Source organism: Sinohyriopsis cumingii, chromosome 1, assembly GCF_028554795.1.
Source record: "Sinohyriopsis cumingii isolate HCF-2022 chromosome 1, ASM2855479v2, whole genome shotgun sequence".
NCBI classification, from domain to species: Eukaryota; Metazoa; Mollusca; class Bivalvia; order Unionida; family Unionidae; genus Sinohyriopsis; species Sinohyriopsis cumingii.
Genome location: NC_142961.1, coordinates 114652315 through 114669770, shown reverse-complemented (window position 1 = coordinate 114669770; position 17456 = coordinate 114652315). Strand labels below are relative to the sequence as shown.

Here is a 17456-nt window from a genome sequence, read left to right as displayed (position 1 = left end):
AGCGAGAAATTCTGAGCGAAATATGAAAAGATGCACTTGGAGACACATTCTTGCATGTCTTCCAATTCCCCTGACGTCATTACATGGGTTAATATTAATTGACTCCTTTAATTCTTAAAGTGCACCCCCACCCCAAAGAAACTGAGATTTTCTGAACACTAGAATGTTAAACATGGGTTGTCTGGGAAATTCAAATCAGAATATTTATCCTTAAATTCGGCCCAGACGAAAAACAAAACTTTCGGAAATATTTCAACAAAAAAAAAAAACATACATGCATTGTACACAGATATGATAGAGATTAACATTATTTACGACAAAAGTAATCGCCGTGTGCTTTCAACTATCTGTGCATACGTATTTCATGCCTCGCAGCTTGTCCTATAATGTTTGTGATAAATAAAATATATTTAAAAATATAAACCTACCCATCCCCAAAAAAACCCACACTTGGGGACATGGGATATGATTGGTCGTTTTCAAGGTCTGCACGACATGTTTTGAATTACAGCCATAGAATAAATTGGTAAATCGCAAGGACATGCTGCAGATTTGTACATTTGAATTTCATACTTTTCAGACATGACAATTATTGCATAGCATAGCAAAATTATTCACTTCTTGAATCGAACAACATGAATATTTTCTATGCATGTTTACATACTTTTATATTTTAAATGGTTTAAATTTCTATTCAGACCCACGGCCTTTTAAAAAGAAAACAAACAGCTCGTAATAAACCGTTTATATTAGGTGTGGAAATTCGTTATTTGCCGAAGTTCTTAACACTCTTGTAGGGAATACCTTCTCCCTTTTTTCCGCAATAGACGAATTTCCCTATGCATGGGCTATATATGCCGTCGCCATATTTGTAAGCTCTTTTACAATGAAAGCAATAATAGTAATAAGCAACAAGTTGACAGTTGGCTAAACTGACTCAATGTTTGGTAGATGCATGTAAGTTTCGATTTAATTTGGAAATAATTTGATTTCATAGTAAAATGTACAAGTATCAACAGTGTCTCGGAATTATTAATAAAAGTTTAAAATCATCATTGTAAAGGGCACAATGGTATATTCCCGGAGTGGGTTGAACAAATTTTACAGCCATATAAATTGGTTCCACGTGTATGTCAATAATATGAATTCATCTTCATTATTTCCATGCAGTTTAGCATAGTTTTTCTTTGATCTCTATTTACAATATGTGTATTCACTATCTTCATAAGCTTATTTTTCGTCTTTATTTTAGACGCATTTGTTCATATCTGTATGTCGAAGTGTTGCTGCATTCATGCACAACGCTAGCAGGTAAACTCACCTCATAATGTCATAGATGGAATGAAATTTATCGCCTATTTTCATTCCACTCTTGTCCAATGCGGGAAGGTTAATGTATTCATGCAGCAACGCCACGGCTGACGCATTAGTGTCCTCTCCATTTATGGCGGTCGTTGCTGCTGTAAGAGGGTGGCCAAAAAAGGCCCGGATGTCATCTGGGGGCCCTTCAGATGTCTTATTTCCATCCTTTTTCGCATCTTCTTTCGAGTCATGTTTCAGGGGTTCCCCACTGTGAATATAAAGCAGGTGATGTTGTTAATAAGAATGATGATGACGATTATGATGGTTGTGTGATAATAATAATAATAATAATAATAATAAGTAGTAGTAGTAATACCATTAGTATCAGTAGTATTAGTAGCAGCATTAGTAGTAGTACCGTATCTACTTGTTCAATGTAAGCATCACGTTAAGATGAAAATACCTTTACATGTCTCTCATAAGTTATATTTCCCAGTTTTATACAAGTATAATACTAATAAACCGAACTGAGTAGTTAAATAGTTTCTGTATTACAGTGTGTACAAGATTTGGCTTGCGGTCTAAATTAACACAACTCCCCGTCTCCCGTCTTACAAATTTGGTCTATTTAGTCCGACAGTTTCTGTCTGTCTAGTCTGTCTATGGAAGAAAGAAAAAAAACCCCTCATGAATGCAGTAATGAAGTATTAATCTTCTAGATGAGTTTTGTACTGTATATTTCATACCAAACTACCACTTGATATACCAGGCGAGTTTTGTGCTGTATATTTCATACGAAAATAACATTCCATATCTGTAATACCAGACGAGTTTTGTGCTGTATATTTCATATCAAATACCGCTCCATATAAGTGATACCAGACAAATTTTGTACTGTATATTTCATACCTAAATACCGCTTAATATCATGTGATTCCATAAGAAGTATCATGTGTGTCTAGTGTTTACTTATCAATAGCTATACATGGATCGCATTATTATATTTTATATTGGCATTAGTGGACGTCTGAAATGATGCTATCTACACAAAAAAAAAAAAAAAAAAGACTGTATAAACCAAATCTACCTTTCCAAGTGTTCTAAAAGCAGTAACAAGTCTTCTGAAATATAGTCCAACATCACTTGACAGCTTGTTTCAACTAAATATCAAACTTACCTTTAACTACCTGTTATACACATACGGGGTGGAAGCAACGCCCCTTATCGGATATGCCAATATATAAGCGCAACTTTCATAAACATGTATTCAAAGAACGAGGAGGAAATCATTGTGTTATTGCAACAGAAGGATAGGAGTTATAACCATACACACATGCCATAATAAGATAACATAATCTGCCAGAAAGACAGCCAATGGTTATTCCAATTCAAAGCTTAACTGATAAACGGATATGTGTGGTAAATCTTTTTATTTTATTTAAAAAACCACAGTCTACACCTTTCTTCTGCATGATCGATCGGTGTTTTCAAGACGCCCGATTTTGTACATTCTATGTGCACCCACGCAGGTTGAGGGTGCTCCTTCAAACATCTCCAAAGAAACAAACACACAAATGCGACAACCTACAAAACGCTTAAACAGTAACCCATGGACGACTGTACTATTCTGCTGTAAAGGCAATATAACTCAGTTTGACGGTAGTATTAATGATATTCAACACACAGATAGGACTATATGAATGAGTACTGGTATCATTTGAAAGAAAGTAAGTTAACCCTGACAAATCAACACAAATCTTTGGTAAACTCGCTGATTTGCAACGAAGAAACTTATGCAGTCTATTTACACATCGTTTAAACTCCTCACTATTTATAACTTTAATTTCAACTTAAAAATAAAGCAAAACAAAATTATGAAGGAGAGATTGGGAACATAGTACAGTAAAAAATAAATAATACACAATAAAAATGCAATGATATACACGAGCAATAATTGTGGCCCCTGGGTGGCCGAGTGGCCTCATGCGCTTGCCTTTACATATTACTGACATTTTCCCTCTAAGTTCGAGTCTCAGGCTCGGCCAAATTGAGTATGTGAGAAAGCTTGTCAGTAGCTTCCCGTGGGGTTTTCCCGGGTTTGTCCTCCACCAAATATATTGGCCACCATGCACAGTCTGTCTTGTGTTGAGAAAAGAACGACACATTATACGCCCCTCCATGTTCAATAATCACCTATGTCGGCGCTAGTACGACATGACTGGTTCCAGAAATTGACAAACTGGCCTTAATGACCTAGACAGATGGTCAAGTCTTTGAACAAAACTTGACTTAATGAGCATGAAATCTGTATTATTTATTAGATTTACCACGGCCATGACCACTAAACCCTACAAGTACCAACCATGTCTAAAGTTTGCTAACTGTAAATGTGGAAAACACGAGAAGTACATATATCATAACAAAATGATCTTCGCCTTATGGCGTGCGTGAAAGGGTAACTTGTAATTTCTCATTGTATGGCGTTGATATTCACGTCAAATGAATCCGATAAATTAATACTGATCATTTTAGTCAGTTTTATTTTCAGAACTCCGTATTTGTTTTATAAAAAATTCGGTGCCTTTGGTCTGATACAAATAGTTTTTGATTTAATTTTCTTCTTTGTTTTCCGAAATATCGGTATTCAGCTACATCGTGAAATTCACCACCCTCGCAATTTTGCCCGCAAAGTTGGCATACAAATTTCATGTCCGGGCAAATTCTCCAATTGGCCCTTCTTTATAGGTAAACGATGGTTGCAAGACAAGATTGTCTTTTTTAATTCTGTTTGACGGCATAAACTGATGAACGGGAATGTCATTATAGCAAGTTTTTCAATCGCACCGCCTACCCTTTTTTTCTGCTGATGTTATCAAGGTGGTTTGGAGACGTCTGATTTTGTGCATTCTTTGTTTATTCACGCGCGAGTTCTGTGTGTTTCTTCAAACAATTGTAATATATCTCAATTCAACAGTCTAACCTTCCCAATTCAATCTTATCAATACTGAAGCGAAGCCAGGAGTGAGTTTATCAGACGTACGAAATTTTCGTAATATTCACTCCAAAAATATTTTGTAACTCTTTATTATTATTATTATTATTATTATTATTCTGCCCCTAGCATTCCTTTGAGGAGATCTCAGGTGGCCGAGTGGTCTAAAGTAATCCCCTTTACCGATCACTGCTATCTCACTCGTCAGCATGGGTTCCAGGTCTCGGGTTCGGCCTATGTGGGTATGTGAGAAATATGAGGCGCGTAGCCGACAAAAGCTGGTCCGATGAGAAAGTTGCAGTTGAAATTTCTATGTCGTATGTCGAGAAATCCATTACCGCGTGTTGCATCAAATTGCATGTCCTGAAAGTTCCATTTCCTAGAACGAGATTTTAGATTTTTATGTTGACTTATGCAGTGGTGGTTTAAAGTTCTATTTCCTATGTCGATGTTTTACAGTGTATATTTTGAATTACACAACGGCGGTTGAAATTTGAATATCATATGTCGAGGATCCCTAATTCACACGTTGAAAGTAACTGCTTGTGATGAAAGTTCCATTTCATATAGCAAGAATTTAGATTTCATCTGTTAGTTTCACAGCAACGAGAAGCAGCCTCCTGGTTTAAAAATAACTCGGTCCGTTCACGAGAGCGACCTCTAGCGAAGAAATTCATACTAATTTTCGACCCGTGAATGGTAACTTTCAAACTGTAAATGTATGAAATGTAAGTGCGCCTCATAATTGAGTACACGAATGATGTCTCTTAATACTCGATATTATTTTGAATTGTTAAAGTGGACATTGTGTAATGTTACTTTTAACACCAACACATCTTTTCAGCATATAATAATAGTAATTCTGACAAGCACAATAAAATGTCCAACCACCGCTGTGTAATTCAACAGATACAACCTAGAAACTCAACATATGAAATGGAACTTTCAGCAAAATCAATGTGATTCAACATTTTAAATTTAAACTCTCGACATATTACATTAAAATTTCAACAACCGCCGTGTAATTCAAAAGATACCATTTAAAAACTCGACACTGGATATCGATTTTTCAACCAGTGCTGTGTAATTCAACATATGAAATATAAATACTCAACATATGAAATGCAACTTTCAACATAAACTCTTTGACCATTACGAAAATTAGGAATTCTCGATGTAAGCCATTGAAATTTCAACCACCGCCGTGTAATTCAAACAAAACAATCTAAAACCTCGACATCGAAAATATAACTTTCAACCACTACCGTTTAATTCCACACATAAAATCTCAAATCTCGACCTAGAAAATGAAACTTTAAGGACAAGCATTTTTGATACAACACGTGAAACTGGAATTCTGGATATATGACATTAAATTTTCAACGGCAACTTTCTGATTGGACGAGCCTTTGTCCGCTACGGCGCCTCATAGAGAAAGCCTAGAAGTAGCTTCTCGTAGGTCGGTGGTTCTAACCTTTTTTCTTTTTCTGGATTCTACTTTCACCGGTTATACTAGCCACCATCTATAACCTATCATGTGTTGCAAAATGGTGTTAAGCCCCAACAATAACATTATCATTCCTTTTACATATTTCCTTTGGCAACCCCATGCATAACTTTACCGGAATATCATTTCTTTTGTAAATTTTGAGGATCGCGTTGATTTTTCGCAACGCATAGTTTCTGTATCTTGTCCACAACTGGTGATCAGAGTACTATATTGATTCTCTGTGCGATAGGTACTATACTCCCTTCTTTTATTTCTGTTTTACAACTTTGGTGGGCTGATTGCAGCACCAAAATAGACACGTAGTTTAACCGCTTTGAGGCCGCTTAAAATTTTGTTCTTTCTTCTTTCTTGCCCCCCCCCCCCCGCGGCCGTAAATTCCACTATGTCATTGAATATGTAGTGGTCAAGAAATTCTACTGTGTTTAGTGTTTGTTCCGTTTATATAAGCTGTTCCTTCTTTGACGAAGACCTTGTTTAGCTAGAAACATGCGAAAACTGTTTTGCATTTTGCACCTTTATGAGTTTTTGCGTCTAACCACCCCTACCATCATACGTTTCAAATATATTCTTAAATGCGATTTATGTACTTTCCCCCAGAGCTACCACTAACTACGACATTTAGGATACAAAAGATACTACTAAATTTAGTTAGTATGGCCATGTTCATCACCTTAAAACAGTAATTAGCAACATAAATATTAATTGTTGGGATTTTCCGTCCTTAGTGGGTGCTTTCATGCCTCTTACTATTTTTAGACTCTTTTTAATCATCGAATAAGTATATGTGCATATAGTGTCAGTCCTAAGTGTGGGTTATATCAGACTAATTGCAATATTGAAAATATTTCACTATTCCAGAAAATATCTTCAGTCGTATAATCACCATCAATGAACTAAGTTCCACAAATTTAAGACAACTACAGTTTCTGCAACTACAGCTGTTCGTCGTGTTGTTTCCTTCTCTTGTGCACAAGTCGCATTGTCCGTCTCATGCAGTACTTAGTGGTAGGTCAGGAAGGTCCTTAACCTGTAGTTTGGTAAGGGCAAAACATTAATGGTTTGGGTGGAATATGAAAACTGCCAAAATTGAATTCTGCAAAATATGCGTCGCCAAATTTGACACGAAAGCTCGTCACGCACCAGTAATAAATTCGTGGGATACACTCGCGTCACAACAATGGTCATTTAATGGACAGGAGTAAAACTGTATGTAAATACCCAAAATAGCTCCAAAGTACTAATTTTTGTGTGGATGTGTTTCTTATTGACCTCTTCCCGCAAACGTAGTTTTGCTACAAATAATAATTTTACTAGTGACGTACATGTTTGCGTTAAGTGTTTCGTATTGTACGTATGTATCTGATGAAATTACGAATAAACCTTTGCAATAATGAACGTGTCATTATTATTTTTTTCTAGAATAACTAGAGTCGATTTTGCAAATTAAAACTTCTAGTAACACGGCTACACAAAGCTGGATCAAAAAAAGTAAACAACTAGAGATCGACATCAGTCCTCTCATCTCTTTTTGAATTACTAGAATAGTATGATATAATTATTTTATGAATAGTATGATATAATTATTTTATGAATAGTATGATATAATTATTTTATGAACTCTCTCGACAGTCACAACCTACTTCATGAAACCAATCTGGCTTTTAAAAATATCACTTCGGTGAAAATGCGTTTTTTGTTGTTGAAAAAAGCTGAAATCCTAATATGAAGGAAATTTGGTATGGACTGTATTGATTAATTTCGAAATGCTTTTAATCCAGTAGATCATAAAATTCTTCTAACAAAGTTAAAAATCTGCCACTGTAGTGAAGAAGTGGTTTACATATTACTTGATTCAACAGGTAACATCAACTGAACAGCTACCTGAATATAAAACAAAAGATTGTTCAGTGCCACAAAGCTCTATCTTAGGTCTTTTATTATTTCTTCTGTTCATGAATGACATACCCATGTCATCAGGAGATGCGATTTTATCAAATGACGTGTATGCTGATGACACGGTCTTGTCTGATGCTCAGAAAAACGAAGTGAACACGAGAAAACCTTCAAAACAACTATTAACACACTTCAAAATATAGTGCATGGAAACTGACATAATCCTCAAACAGGACTTTTGTTTTAAAAGTCTTGCTGATAACTACAGAAAAGAGCAAGACTGCAAACTGATATGCTGCATGTTATGTGATAACAACGTTCTGAAATTGACTTTCTTCGATATGCTGCATGTTATCTGTGATAACTACAGAAAAGAGCAAGGCTGCAAACTGATATGCTACATGTTATCTGTGATAACAACAGAAAAGAGCAAGACTGCAAACTGATATGCTGCATGTTATCTGTGATAACAACAGAAAAGAGCAAGACTGCAAACTGATATGCTGCATGTTATCTGTGATAACTACAGAAAAGAGCAAGACTGCAAACTGATATGCTGCATGTTATCTGTGATAACTACAGAAAAGAGCAAGACTGCAAACTGATATGTTACATGTTATCTGTGATAACTACAGAAAAGAGCAAGACTGCAAACTGATATGCTGCATGTTATCTGTGATAACTACAGAAAAGAGCAAGACTGCAAACTGATATGCTGCGTGTTATCTGTGATAACTACAGAAAAGAGCAAGACTGCAAACTGATATGCTGCGTGTTATCTGTGATAACTACAGAAAAGAGCAAGACTGCAAACTGATATGCTGCATGTTATCTGTGATAATAACGTTCTGAAATTGACTTGCTTCGATAAACTACTTTGCATATTTGCGGACAACTTGCAATTGTCTAATCGCATAACTTATATTCCAAAGAAAACAAACTCTTATATCTGGATCGTAACGAAAATCAAGACCTATAGTTTTCAGACTTCGATGTTCACAATAAAAGTGCGTTTTAGAATATTCTTGAGACATAACAAAATGACGAAGAATGGCGTCTGCATAAGATGTCCCCGTTTTACCCGATCAACATTTTCCAGCAAAGAGAATCTACTGGTACCCCAAATCTAAGATCATTAAAATGTACCAATTTAACTACCTAAGCCAAAAAGGAGCTCTGCAAAAACAGCGTTCAATATTCAGGTGCTCTTGTTTGGAATAGCATTCCTCGTGATATTAAATCAGCTCGAAGTATCTCTTTCTTGTACATTAGGTTGATTAGATAAACATGGGATACATGCTACCGTATAGCATACGCCTCCAACCTTCTGTTTTTCACTTCTGCAACTCTGTAGCATTTATAAGAATATTCATTAATGCATTGTGTCTTTGTTTATGTGACATTATTAATATTATTATTAGTTTTATATGTTCTAGTGGGCAACAGGGACGTCATTTCAACTTTTTTCGGGGGGTGGAGGCAAAACTTGATGGGGGGGGGGACAAAACTTGACGGTCTTGTTAATTTTTGTATATAGGCTACATCAATTTTGCAGCACATGCAAATTCGTTGGGGGGGGGGTTGAAATGACCCCGTCCCCCTCCCAACTACGTCCCTGGTGGGCAACCATAATAGTTCTTATATGCAACCGAGTCATCCCTCTGAAAAATAGAGTCTTTGTTATTAAACTTTTTGAGATCTAGTTTATGCTCGCCCACTCTGCTGGATCTCAAATGACAATTCTTTCCTCGACTCCATTCACTTTCCCCCATATTAATTTCACCAAGGATTAATATGTGAGGTCTTTCAAACTGGGATAGTACCAGATAGAGACAAGGTATCCATTCACGGAGCGCAAGTAGTTCAAATCTAGAAAAGGACAGAGACGTGCTTTGCACTGTTCATCAATACATCACATGAAGCATTTCACTCCAGGCAAAATTAGGGGGGGGGGAGTCATGAAGAGAATCATTAACTAAACGGAATTTAAATACTGTCTTCGTTCCTTTCCCAAAGACATGACATTTATAGTTGTCTTACAAACGATGGATTACCTCCTCCCAGAGCACATTAATGTAAATACCGTATCAAAACCGTAAAAGGGATATTTGAAAAGCTCTGAATACTTTGCTATAACATTTTTGTTTTTGTTCTGTGTCAATATGTTTACTGTCTCCCGATCCACAAATTAACGTCACAGGTAAACGAAAATGCCGTAGAAATGAGGAAAGAGCATACTGTACAAATCGGGCGTTCTTATAGTACTCTCCGAATGACATCAAAGCAGACTTGGATGAAATTTATGGAGGTGATTCTCTGTCATATCTTAACATTTTAGATGGTTTCATCGTTTTAAAGATGGTTGCGAATCCACGGAATATCACCGTTGTCTGTAATTGGTGAGCGAAGTGTAGATGCTGTAATAGAGGCAATTGATGAAGATGCTCAACATACAGTGGAAGATAGTTCTAGTATCAAAGACATTCATTTGTCAACAGATTGTAATGTGCTGAAAATATATTTGAAGCCCGAAAAGGTTTGTGCAAGATGGGTCCCGCATTTCTTGACGGCTGATCAAACACACGACTCAAGAGAAAATAATAAAGTTTGGACCAGATAATACCACCAGAGACCACAGATCATTCGACATGGTCCGACTGTCAAGAAAGTTTTCACCGCCTTCTTTTTCGATGCATAACTCCGGGTATTCCAGGCACCTTTGCGTAACTAAGTTAGTGTCGTTGGAAATTTTACCTTCCAAAATGTTTCGATACCACCCCTCCGCCCACCATTACCCAACGTGTCCATCTACTCCACGACAAGGCAACTGCGCATAAATCCGCCGTCCTGACAGACTTTCTGTAGTAGTTTAGCATCCAAAGATGAGTTTCATCCAAGCCCTTAAAGATGAAGTTGTACGAAGTCCTGGATAAGTATCACGTTCTTTTCATGCTTTCATCAAAAACAGAGGCTGTCTACGTTTATTGAGTAGATATAAGAAAATATTTCACTTGTAAACTAAGAAACATTTTACTGTCAAGAGTGACGTAGGCACTATAGACAATACAACATGTTTTCATTCCACGGATAAAATATTTCCTTTTATCTACAAGAAAGTGGCTCTTCTCTTTATTTTTTTTATCTTTAAGGCCAAAACCGTCGATTTCCATAGAATTTCTACATTATGTATTAGTGCGATTAACGGCTGCATTACTAGACCGATAAAAAGGAAGTTCACAAATTAGGTCAGCTACCTATAACAAATTTAGCTTGCACAACTAATGCCTCAAATTGTGTTTAGTCAAATTATTGACTCTTTCAAAGGAAATTTAACAGATTTATATTTTCGTGAACACGTTTCTCGCGCCGATTGCTACAGTGAACACTGTTTTAGCAGGGTTACGTGCAGCCAGTCTAGTTCGGTAACAAAAACTGCACTCAAATTTCGATTGTCACTTAATTTCCGTCGGCACTCAACACTCATCAATTCCCAATATCTCTATCATTTTTTCAAGCATAATTATAATTGTGTTGACAGAGTCTCTACAACAACAATTTTATGACATTTTTTAACCGAGTGGTTTTTTAATGTGTCCGTTTGTCGAAGAGTGTAAGAGACATAAAATACTATATGGGTGACAGAATATTGGATAGAAAAGAGTTCATGCAAGTTCAGTCACTAATATTTTTGCAGGATTTTTAGAATCTTTTAAAATTAAAACAAGTTAATAATGCAAACCTACGTTTTGTTGTTTGGAGTTTGTTACTAGGCATTTTAGTGGCGCCTGCTTATTGATCAAATAAATGGATACTAGAGGGTTTACACTCTACGGGAGAACTGCGCCGGTGGCCTAGTGGTTAGAGCGTCTGCCTCGGATGCGGGAGGTCGCAGGTTCGAACTCCGACCGAGTCATACCAAAGACTTACAAAAATGGTACTCACAGCTGACTCGCTTGGCGCTCAGCAATAAGAAGTTAGTGTTAGGACTGGTCGGCCTGGTGTCAGGATAATGTGGCTGGATGGGACATCATGCTACATATCTGCGGCATGATGTCCCAGTGCAGACATCGTAGCGATATGACTGAAAAATTGTTCAAGCTACCTTAAAAATCTAAATCACACACACACAAACACTCTACGGGGGGGGGAGTGGTTTAAAGCGCTCGCCTTTACCGTTCACTGCCATCTCACTTGTGAATATAACATTGGTACGTCACTATGAAATAACAAAAATATTAACGGCGCATGTTTTCTTTCTCTCGCTTATGAGAGATAAAACAATTCTCCTAAAAATCCTGCAATAAATAAACATTTGCCATTTGTTTGCTCATGGCTGCAAGTACGAGCTCATCATAAATATCCAAAAATGTAGTTGTACATGTCAGACGGCATGTCCGACTTGTGTCAGAATAGAAATATTCATATTTATGTAAATAAAATAAACTCCAGATGATTAAAAAAAAAAACAACACTCACTTACAGCTGCCTATGACTTGCAGGAATCGATCAAATAAAGAGTCCCGCTAACGTGTCTAGGTTCAGGCACGCTATTGCTTTCATGTGTACTTTATTATATGCAATATGTACTTAATTCTATGAATATCTTCATTCAAAAATATAACACAAATAAACCCCAGACAACATACTGTTTTCAGTCTAAGCTCCTCGTTCACAGATCTTGCTTATGGTTGAAAACTGGATCGTCAAATCAAGAGTCAAGCCTGTTATGTATTCGTTAAGTCATGCAAGACGTTTTGTACAATTTAATCATAAGTTTAAAATCCGGGTTTTTCCACTTGGAGTAGAACTAGAGGGAAATGATATTTAAAACGTAGCGTAAGAAGAGGCTGCTGTGTTAAAAGTTGTCTAATTTTAAAGTTTCTACTACAGCTGTGAAATATATGGCGACAAATACAGGAAACCAATCAGACAAGAACTTGGACTTTGACTTTCTAATGAGAACAGTTGTTATATTAAAAGAAACCAACAACTGTAACTTCGTATTTTAATGTGTTTTTAATGTTTTTGTTTCATTTATCTTTTGTGGATACCCACGCTTAACTGGCACAATATAGTCAGGATTGTCATGATGCACAGTTAAGCCCTATAATTACACACCTCATATATTTATCGGTATTTAGGTATTTTGCGAAATAAATTGTAAGGATTTTACCGTGGGCTCATTTGGTAAACAGTATGTTTTTTTTCTTCAGACCGGGGTATTAAAAGATAAGCTTTGCACGTTCATGTCACATGCTGTGGAAGAGGAGGCTAACTCTCATCACTATGCAATATTTACGTGTATTGATATAATTCCTATATGACATAGCAAAAATAGTGACCAGACATAAGTAGCACCACTAAAGACAATCCAAACACGTGGTTATTTTTTATTTTTACTTGTTTGCTTTTTTGCATTTTTTTACTGTCCCTTTCTTTAAGATTTGTTGTTTCATACCTCAAAAATCGAGGTATTATTGAACATGTTCTGTAATACAGACGACCTTAAGAAGGCAAATATCAATGAGACGAAAACACAGTCATTAACACTGGAGCACGAATGAGTTCAATCGGACTATTTTTCATCAACACAATACGGGGCTAAATTCAATTAATCCTTTTATTGTGTGACCCCGGTGCTATCATTCAGTGCGGTTCCCCGACACTTCACATTTTAAAGCTGCATAAAAGCTATCAAAGCATTCAACTATCGAGACTTAATCGCTTTTCTACAGATGAATTTCATCCAAGCCTAACGAAGGAGGATACATAATCGATTGGCCCGCTACCATGGTAACATGACTCTTACAAAGACCTCACTGTGGCGAGGCCTTTCCATCCAATAACCTATCGAACTAGTCAAATAATTGAAAATAGTCTAGCTGAATTACATGTTTGGGTTGATAAATATGGGAATGACCGAGACGTAATAATAAAAAAAATTAATTGTAATAGCTGACGTCATGAATACAATCATTGTATTAAAGCCATCGACTTGCCAATTTGTGCAATAGGAGAAGACTGTCCTTCGATTAAAATGTGGCCACATAATTAATTTTGTACTAATGTGCTGCAGAACGATCAATATTATCGATTCAATCAATGGTAATTCGTGTTCAAACTATCGTCTGATGTGACTGGTTGAATAGGTTAGAACTACTTGTAAACAAAACACTTATACATTCAAATGGGAGGCAAACTAACCAGTGCAGCAGCGATACTGTGTGTGGACTAACCATAGTGCATGCACATTATTGGTTCCTAATATAACCCGTAACATGTTTTACTCAGTCAGAAGAAAAGTAGGTGCCAAATGCACACTTAAAACTACACAAAACACAACTCTTCTTCAACAAGGTACAAACAGTGAATATTAAAAGTCAGCTTACGTCTTATCGCGTTAAGTTTTGTTCCATTTCGTGGGGTTTAGCGTAGTTTTCAGTACCATAATATTGGATCGAAGAAGATCTTGGAAAGACCCCAGAAAGCAGCACCGACCCACGGGAAGCTAATTACAAGCTTTATAATTAACGTACCCACGCTGGTTGAGCCCAGACTTGAACCCATAGGTGATAATATAGATATTTTTCCGATCTTCTGTATATATATATATATATATATATATATATATATATATATATATATATATATATATATATATATATATATATATATATAATCTCCAAAAGTTGGGAACAGCATTAGTAGTGCGATGGCACCTTCTTATGCATCTTTATTTATGGTGAAATTAGAAAATGATTTTCTAAATAAATGCCTCTTGAAACCAGATGTTTGGTTAAGATTTTTAGATGATATCTTTATGATTTGGAGTTATTCATTAGAAAACCTTTATTATTTTATAGACTGTTTAAACAAATTACATCCAACAATAAAATTTACATTCAATGTGTCTAAAACAAGTGTCATTTTTTGGACGTAGAGGTAGTGAAAAATGAAACTAATGACATCACTACCATGGATCATGTTAAAAACACGAATAATCATCAGTATGTGGAATATAACTCACGCGTTATCCTAAATCATGTAAAAACGGGATATCATATAGTCAAGCAAAAAGATATAGAAGAATTATATCAGATGACACTGTTTTTAAATCATCTTTGACAGAGTTAGGTCAGCATTTTTAAAATAGAAATTACCCTATTGACATCATTAATACTGCTTTCCATTAAGTATCTTCTCTTACACAACTTGAATCACGTAAAATCAAAGATAGAAATAAACATATAATTCCTTTTGTTATTGAATATTATGCAGGTTTGTCTAATATAGGTAAGATTATCAATAAATATTGGTATTTATTAAAATTATGATGTAAAGCAAATGTTAAATCGCAAACAAGTAAACCCACACTTGCTTATAAAAGGACTAAAAATCTTAAAGATTTCCTAATTAATTCTAAACGAGAAAAAACATCAAATTAAAAGAGATAATCGACTAAATGTAATAGACCTAGATGTTCGCACTGGTCTTTTATTAATGAAAATACTTCTTTCAACAGTAATAATAGAAAGAAACTTTAAATGTGTTGTGATACTAATTGTGCAACATCAAATGTTATTTACTTGATCACATGCAAAAGCATGTGGCATCCAATATACTGTACAAACCAGTCAACAAATATAGATCAAATATAAAATATATATCGATCAATCATTTTCATCCCATGTTGCCGCACATTTTAACAAGAGTTCCCATACCTTGCAAGATTTCTCCTTTCAACCTATTGTTATAGCTGATTCCAAGACTGAACGTCTGCTAAAGAAAACCTATTGGATTCACCGTCTTAATACGGTATATCCAAAAGGTCTAACTTCCAAAACACTACGACATTCATTAATCAAATTTTTTTAAAATTGTGTCCCCTGTTTAAAAAATTTTAAAATTCTAATTTACAAAATAACTTAACTAATGAAAGTATAAACTAATATCACAAAAATTGGTTTACTAATTCTTTAAAATAAATGGGCATTTAAAAATTAATTCTCATTATGATTAATTATTTATAAAATACTTGAATGTAAGCATTATGCGCACCATCATTTTTTTATTACATAACTTGGGTTCAAATGAAATGTGGAACATTCATCAATAATATATCAAGATAATAGGGATGGACGGGTACCCGGTCCGGCCACACGGACCTGGTCGGGTTTTGCACTCCGAGAAATACCTTGTTGACCGGGTTTTAAGGTAAAAATGTGATATTGCCAGGTTGGGTCCATCACCCACCCACCCCCGTTTTTCTGGGTGATTGACTTTATAGTGTGTCCTTGTTTTAATAGCAGTACTAAAATTTAAAAAAAGAAAGAAAAAAAAGAAGAAAAAAACAGGTCTTTTTTCTGGCTGACAAAAATGGGTGTTAAAGAGGAGGCAGAGAATCCCGACACAGCCGGGTAGTTCTTTGCCTGCAAAGTTTTCCTACCCGTCCATGCCCATATGTACAATTTTTTCGGCGTTTCCGAAGACGCTGATTATTTTGCTACGTGTAATATGGTTGGAAATCGAAAATAAGCAATATTAAATCCCGGTTGGACAGTTTTTAAAACCACCGATAAATTGTGTGGTACTTTTCTTTTTCAAAACTGAAAAATGGTGGAAATTTTGTGTCTCCCTTTTGTCAAATTTTTTAACCGAATGCCTTATAAAAATTCAATTTTCATCTGAAATAAACGTTCCATATACATCAAATGTAGTGGGTGATGCTCTCTTCTAGGTGACGTCACACATGCCAAGCCTAATTCAAAAGGTAGTCTGGTTGATTTTTAGTTTTATGTGTTTAACTCTATTTGTCAGCACACGATACATGATGGCCAGTATACATTGTTTGAAGGAAAACACGTGAAGACCCAAGTAAACTACTGGCAAACGTTCCAATATTCACTCTTTGGTGGAGATTCGAACTCGCAGTCGCTGAGTTGAGATGCGAGTGATCTGTAAAAGCTGCCTTTGGGAGCCTTAGACTCTAATACAGTTGGTAATTTGTCGATTCAGTTCTAAATTAACTTAAGAGATGAACCGTTGAAATATAGGAGGAGTAAATTATACCCTAGAAGTAAATTATTTATTTACATATCTTACTCTACAAAAAGGATGAGCAGTCTAGTTATTGAAAATTTTCTCCTTTTTTGACCATAACATAATTATCAGTGTCGAGTGATAAACTTTAACCTTTAATCCGTAATGCTTTCCTCGTGGTCTAAATAAGTTTACAGTATATTTAAGTATTTACAGAAATCGTTCTGTCCGTCGCATGATGGGTTATTTATGTGCGATGCTTGCAGATAATGTGTAACACAACATATGAATGCATGCAAGCGGTAAATTATAGCAAATAACAATTGCATATGTTGTTCTGTTTGAATGTATAGAGATATATTTACTTGGATTTACTTACAAATTTACACTTTACAAACATCTAATTGCGTTTCGAATACAGACTATTTCTCAAAGTCCGTGTCTATGTCACCCGGTTGCCTATTCCTGCTTGAAACACACTTATGACTATTGATGTGGCGCCTGAACAGAGCAGTGATAACTCGCAAGGACTGGACCCCAGTAGTAAGTTTCGACAACAGGCACATATATATACAAGGATATATGTGATCTCCCATCACAGCTTTCTCCGGATTCTCAAGATTCTCCACCATAAGACACCAAATTATGTCGATACCTGAGTCGTAAAAAGCGCACATTTTAAGTTGGAAGAATTTAATGTGCACTCAAACTTTATTAAAG

The 17456-nt window shown here is 35.8% G+C and overlaps 1 protein-coding gene across 3 annotated transcripts in view; it reads right to left on the bottom strand.

Moving 5' to 3' along the window:
- LOC149807665 (uncharacterized) overlaps window positions 1–17456 on the bottom strand; it is a 108402-nt gene that overhangs the window by 65553 nt on the left and 25393 nt on the right. For 2 of the 3 annotated variants that reach the window (XM_089969462.1, XM_089969470.1), the window contains exon 2: window positions 1322–1570. In XM_089969462.1, coding sequence (XP_089825588.1) covers window positions 1322–1570 — 249 coding nt within the window. Of the gene's footprint in view, window positions 1–1321; window positions 1571–2389; window positions 2487–17456 lie in introns of those variants that run through there. The other variant, XM_089969456.1, reaches the window with a different exon arrangement.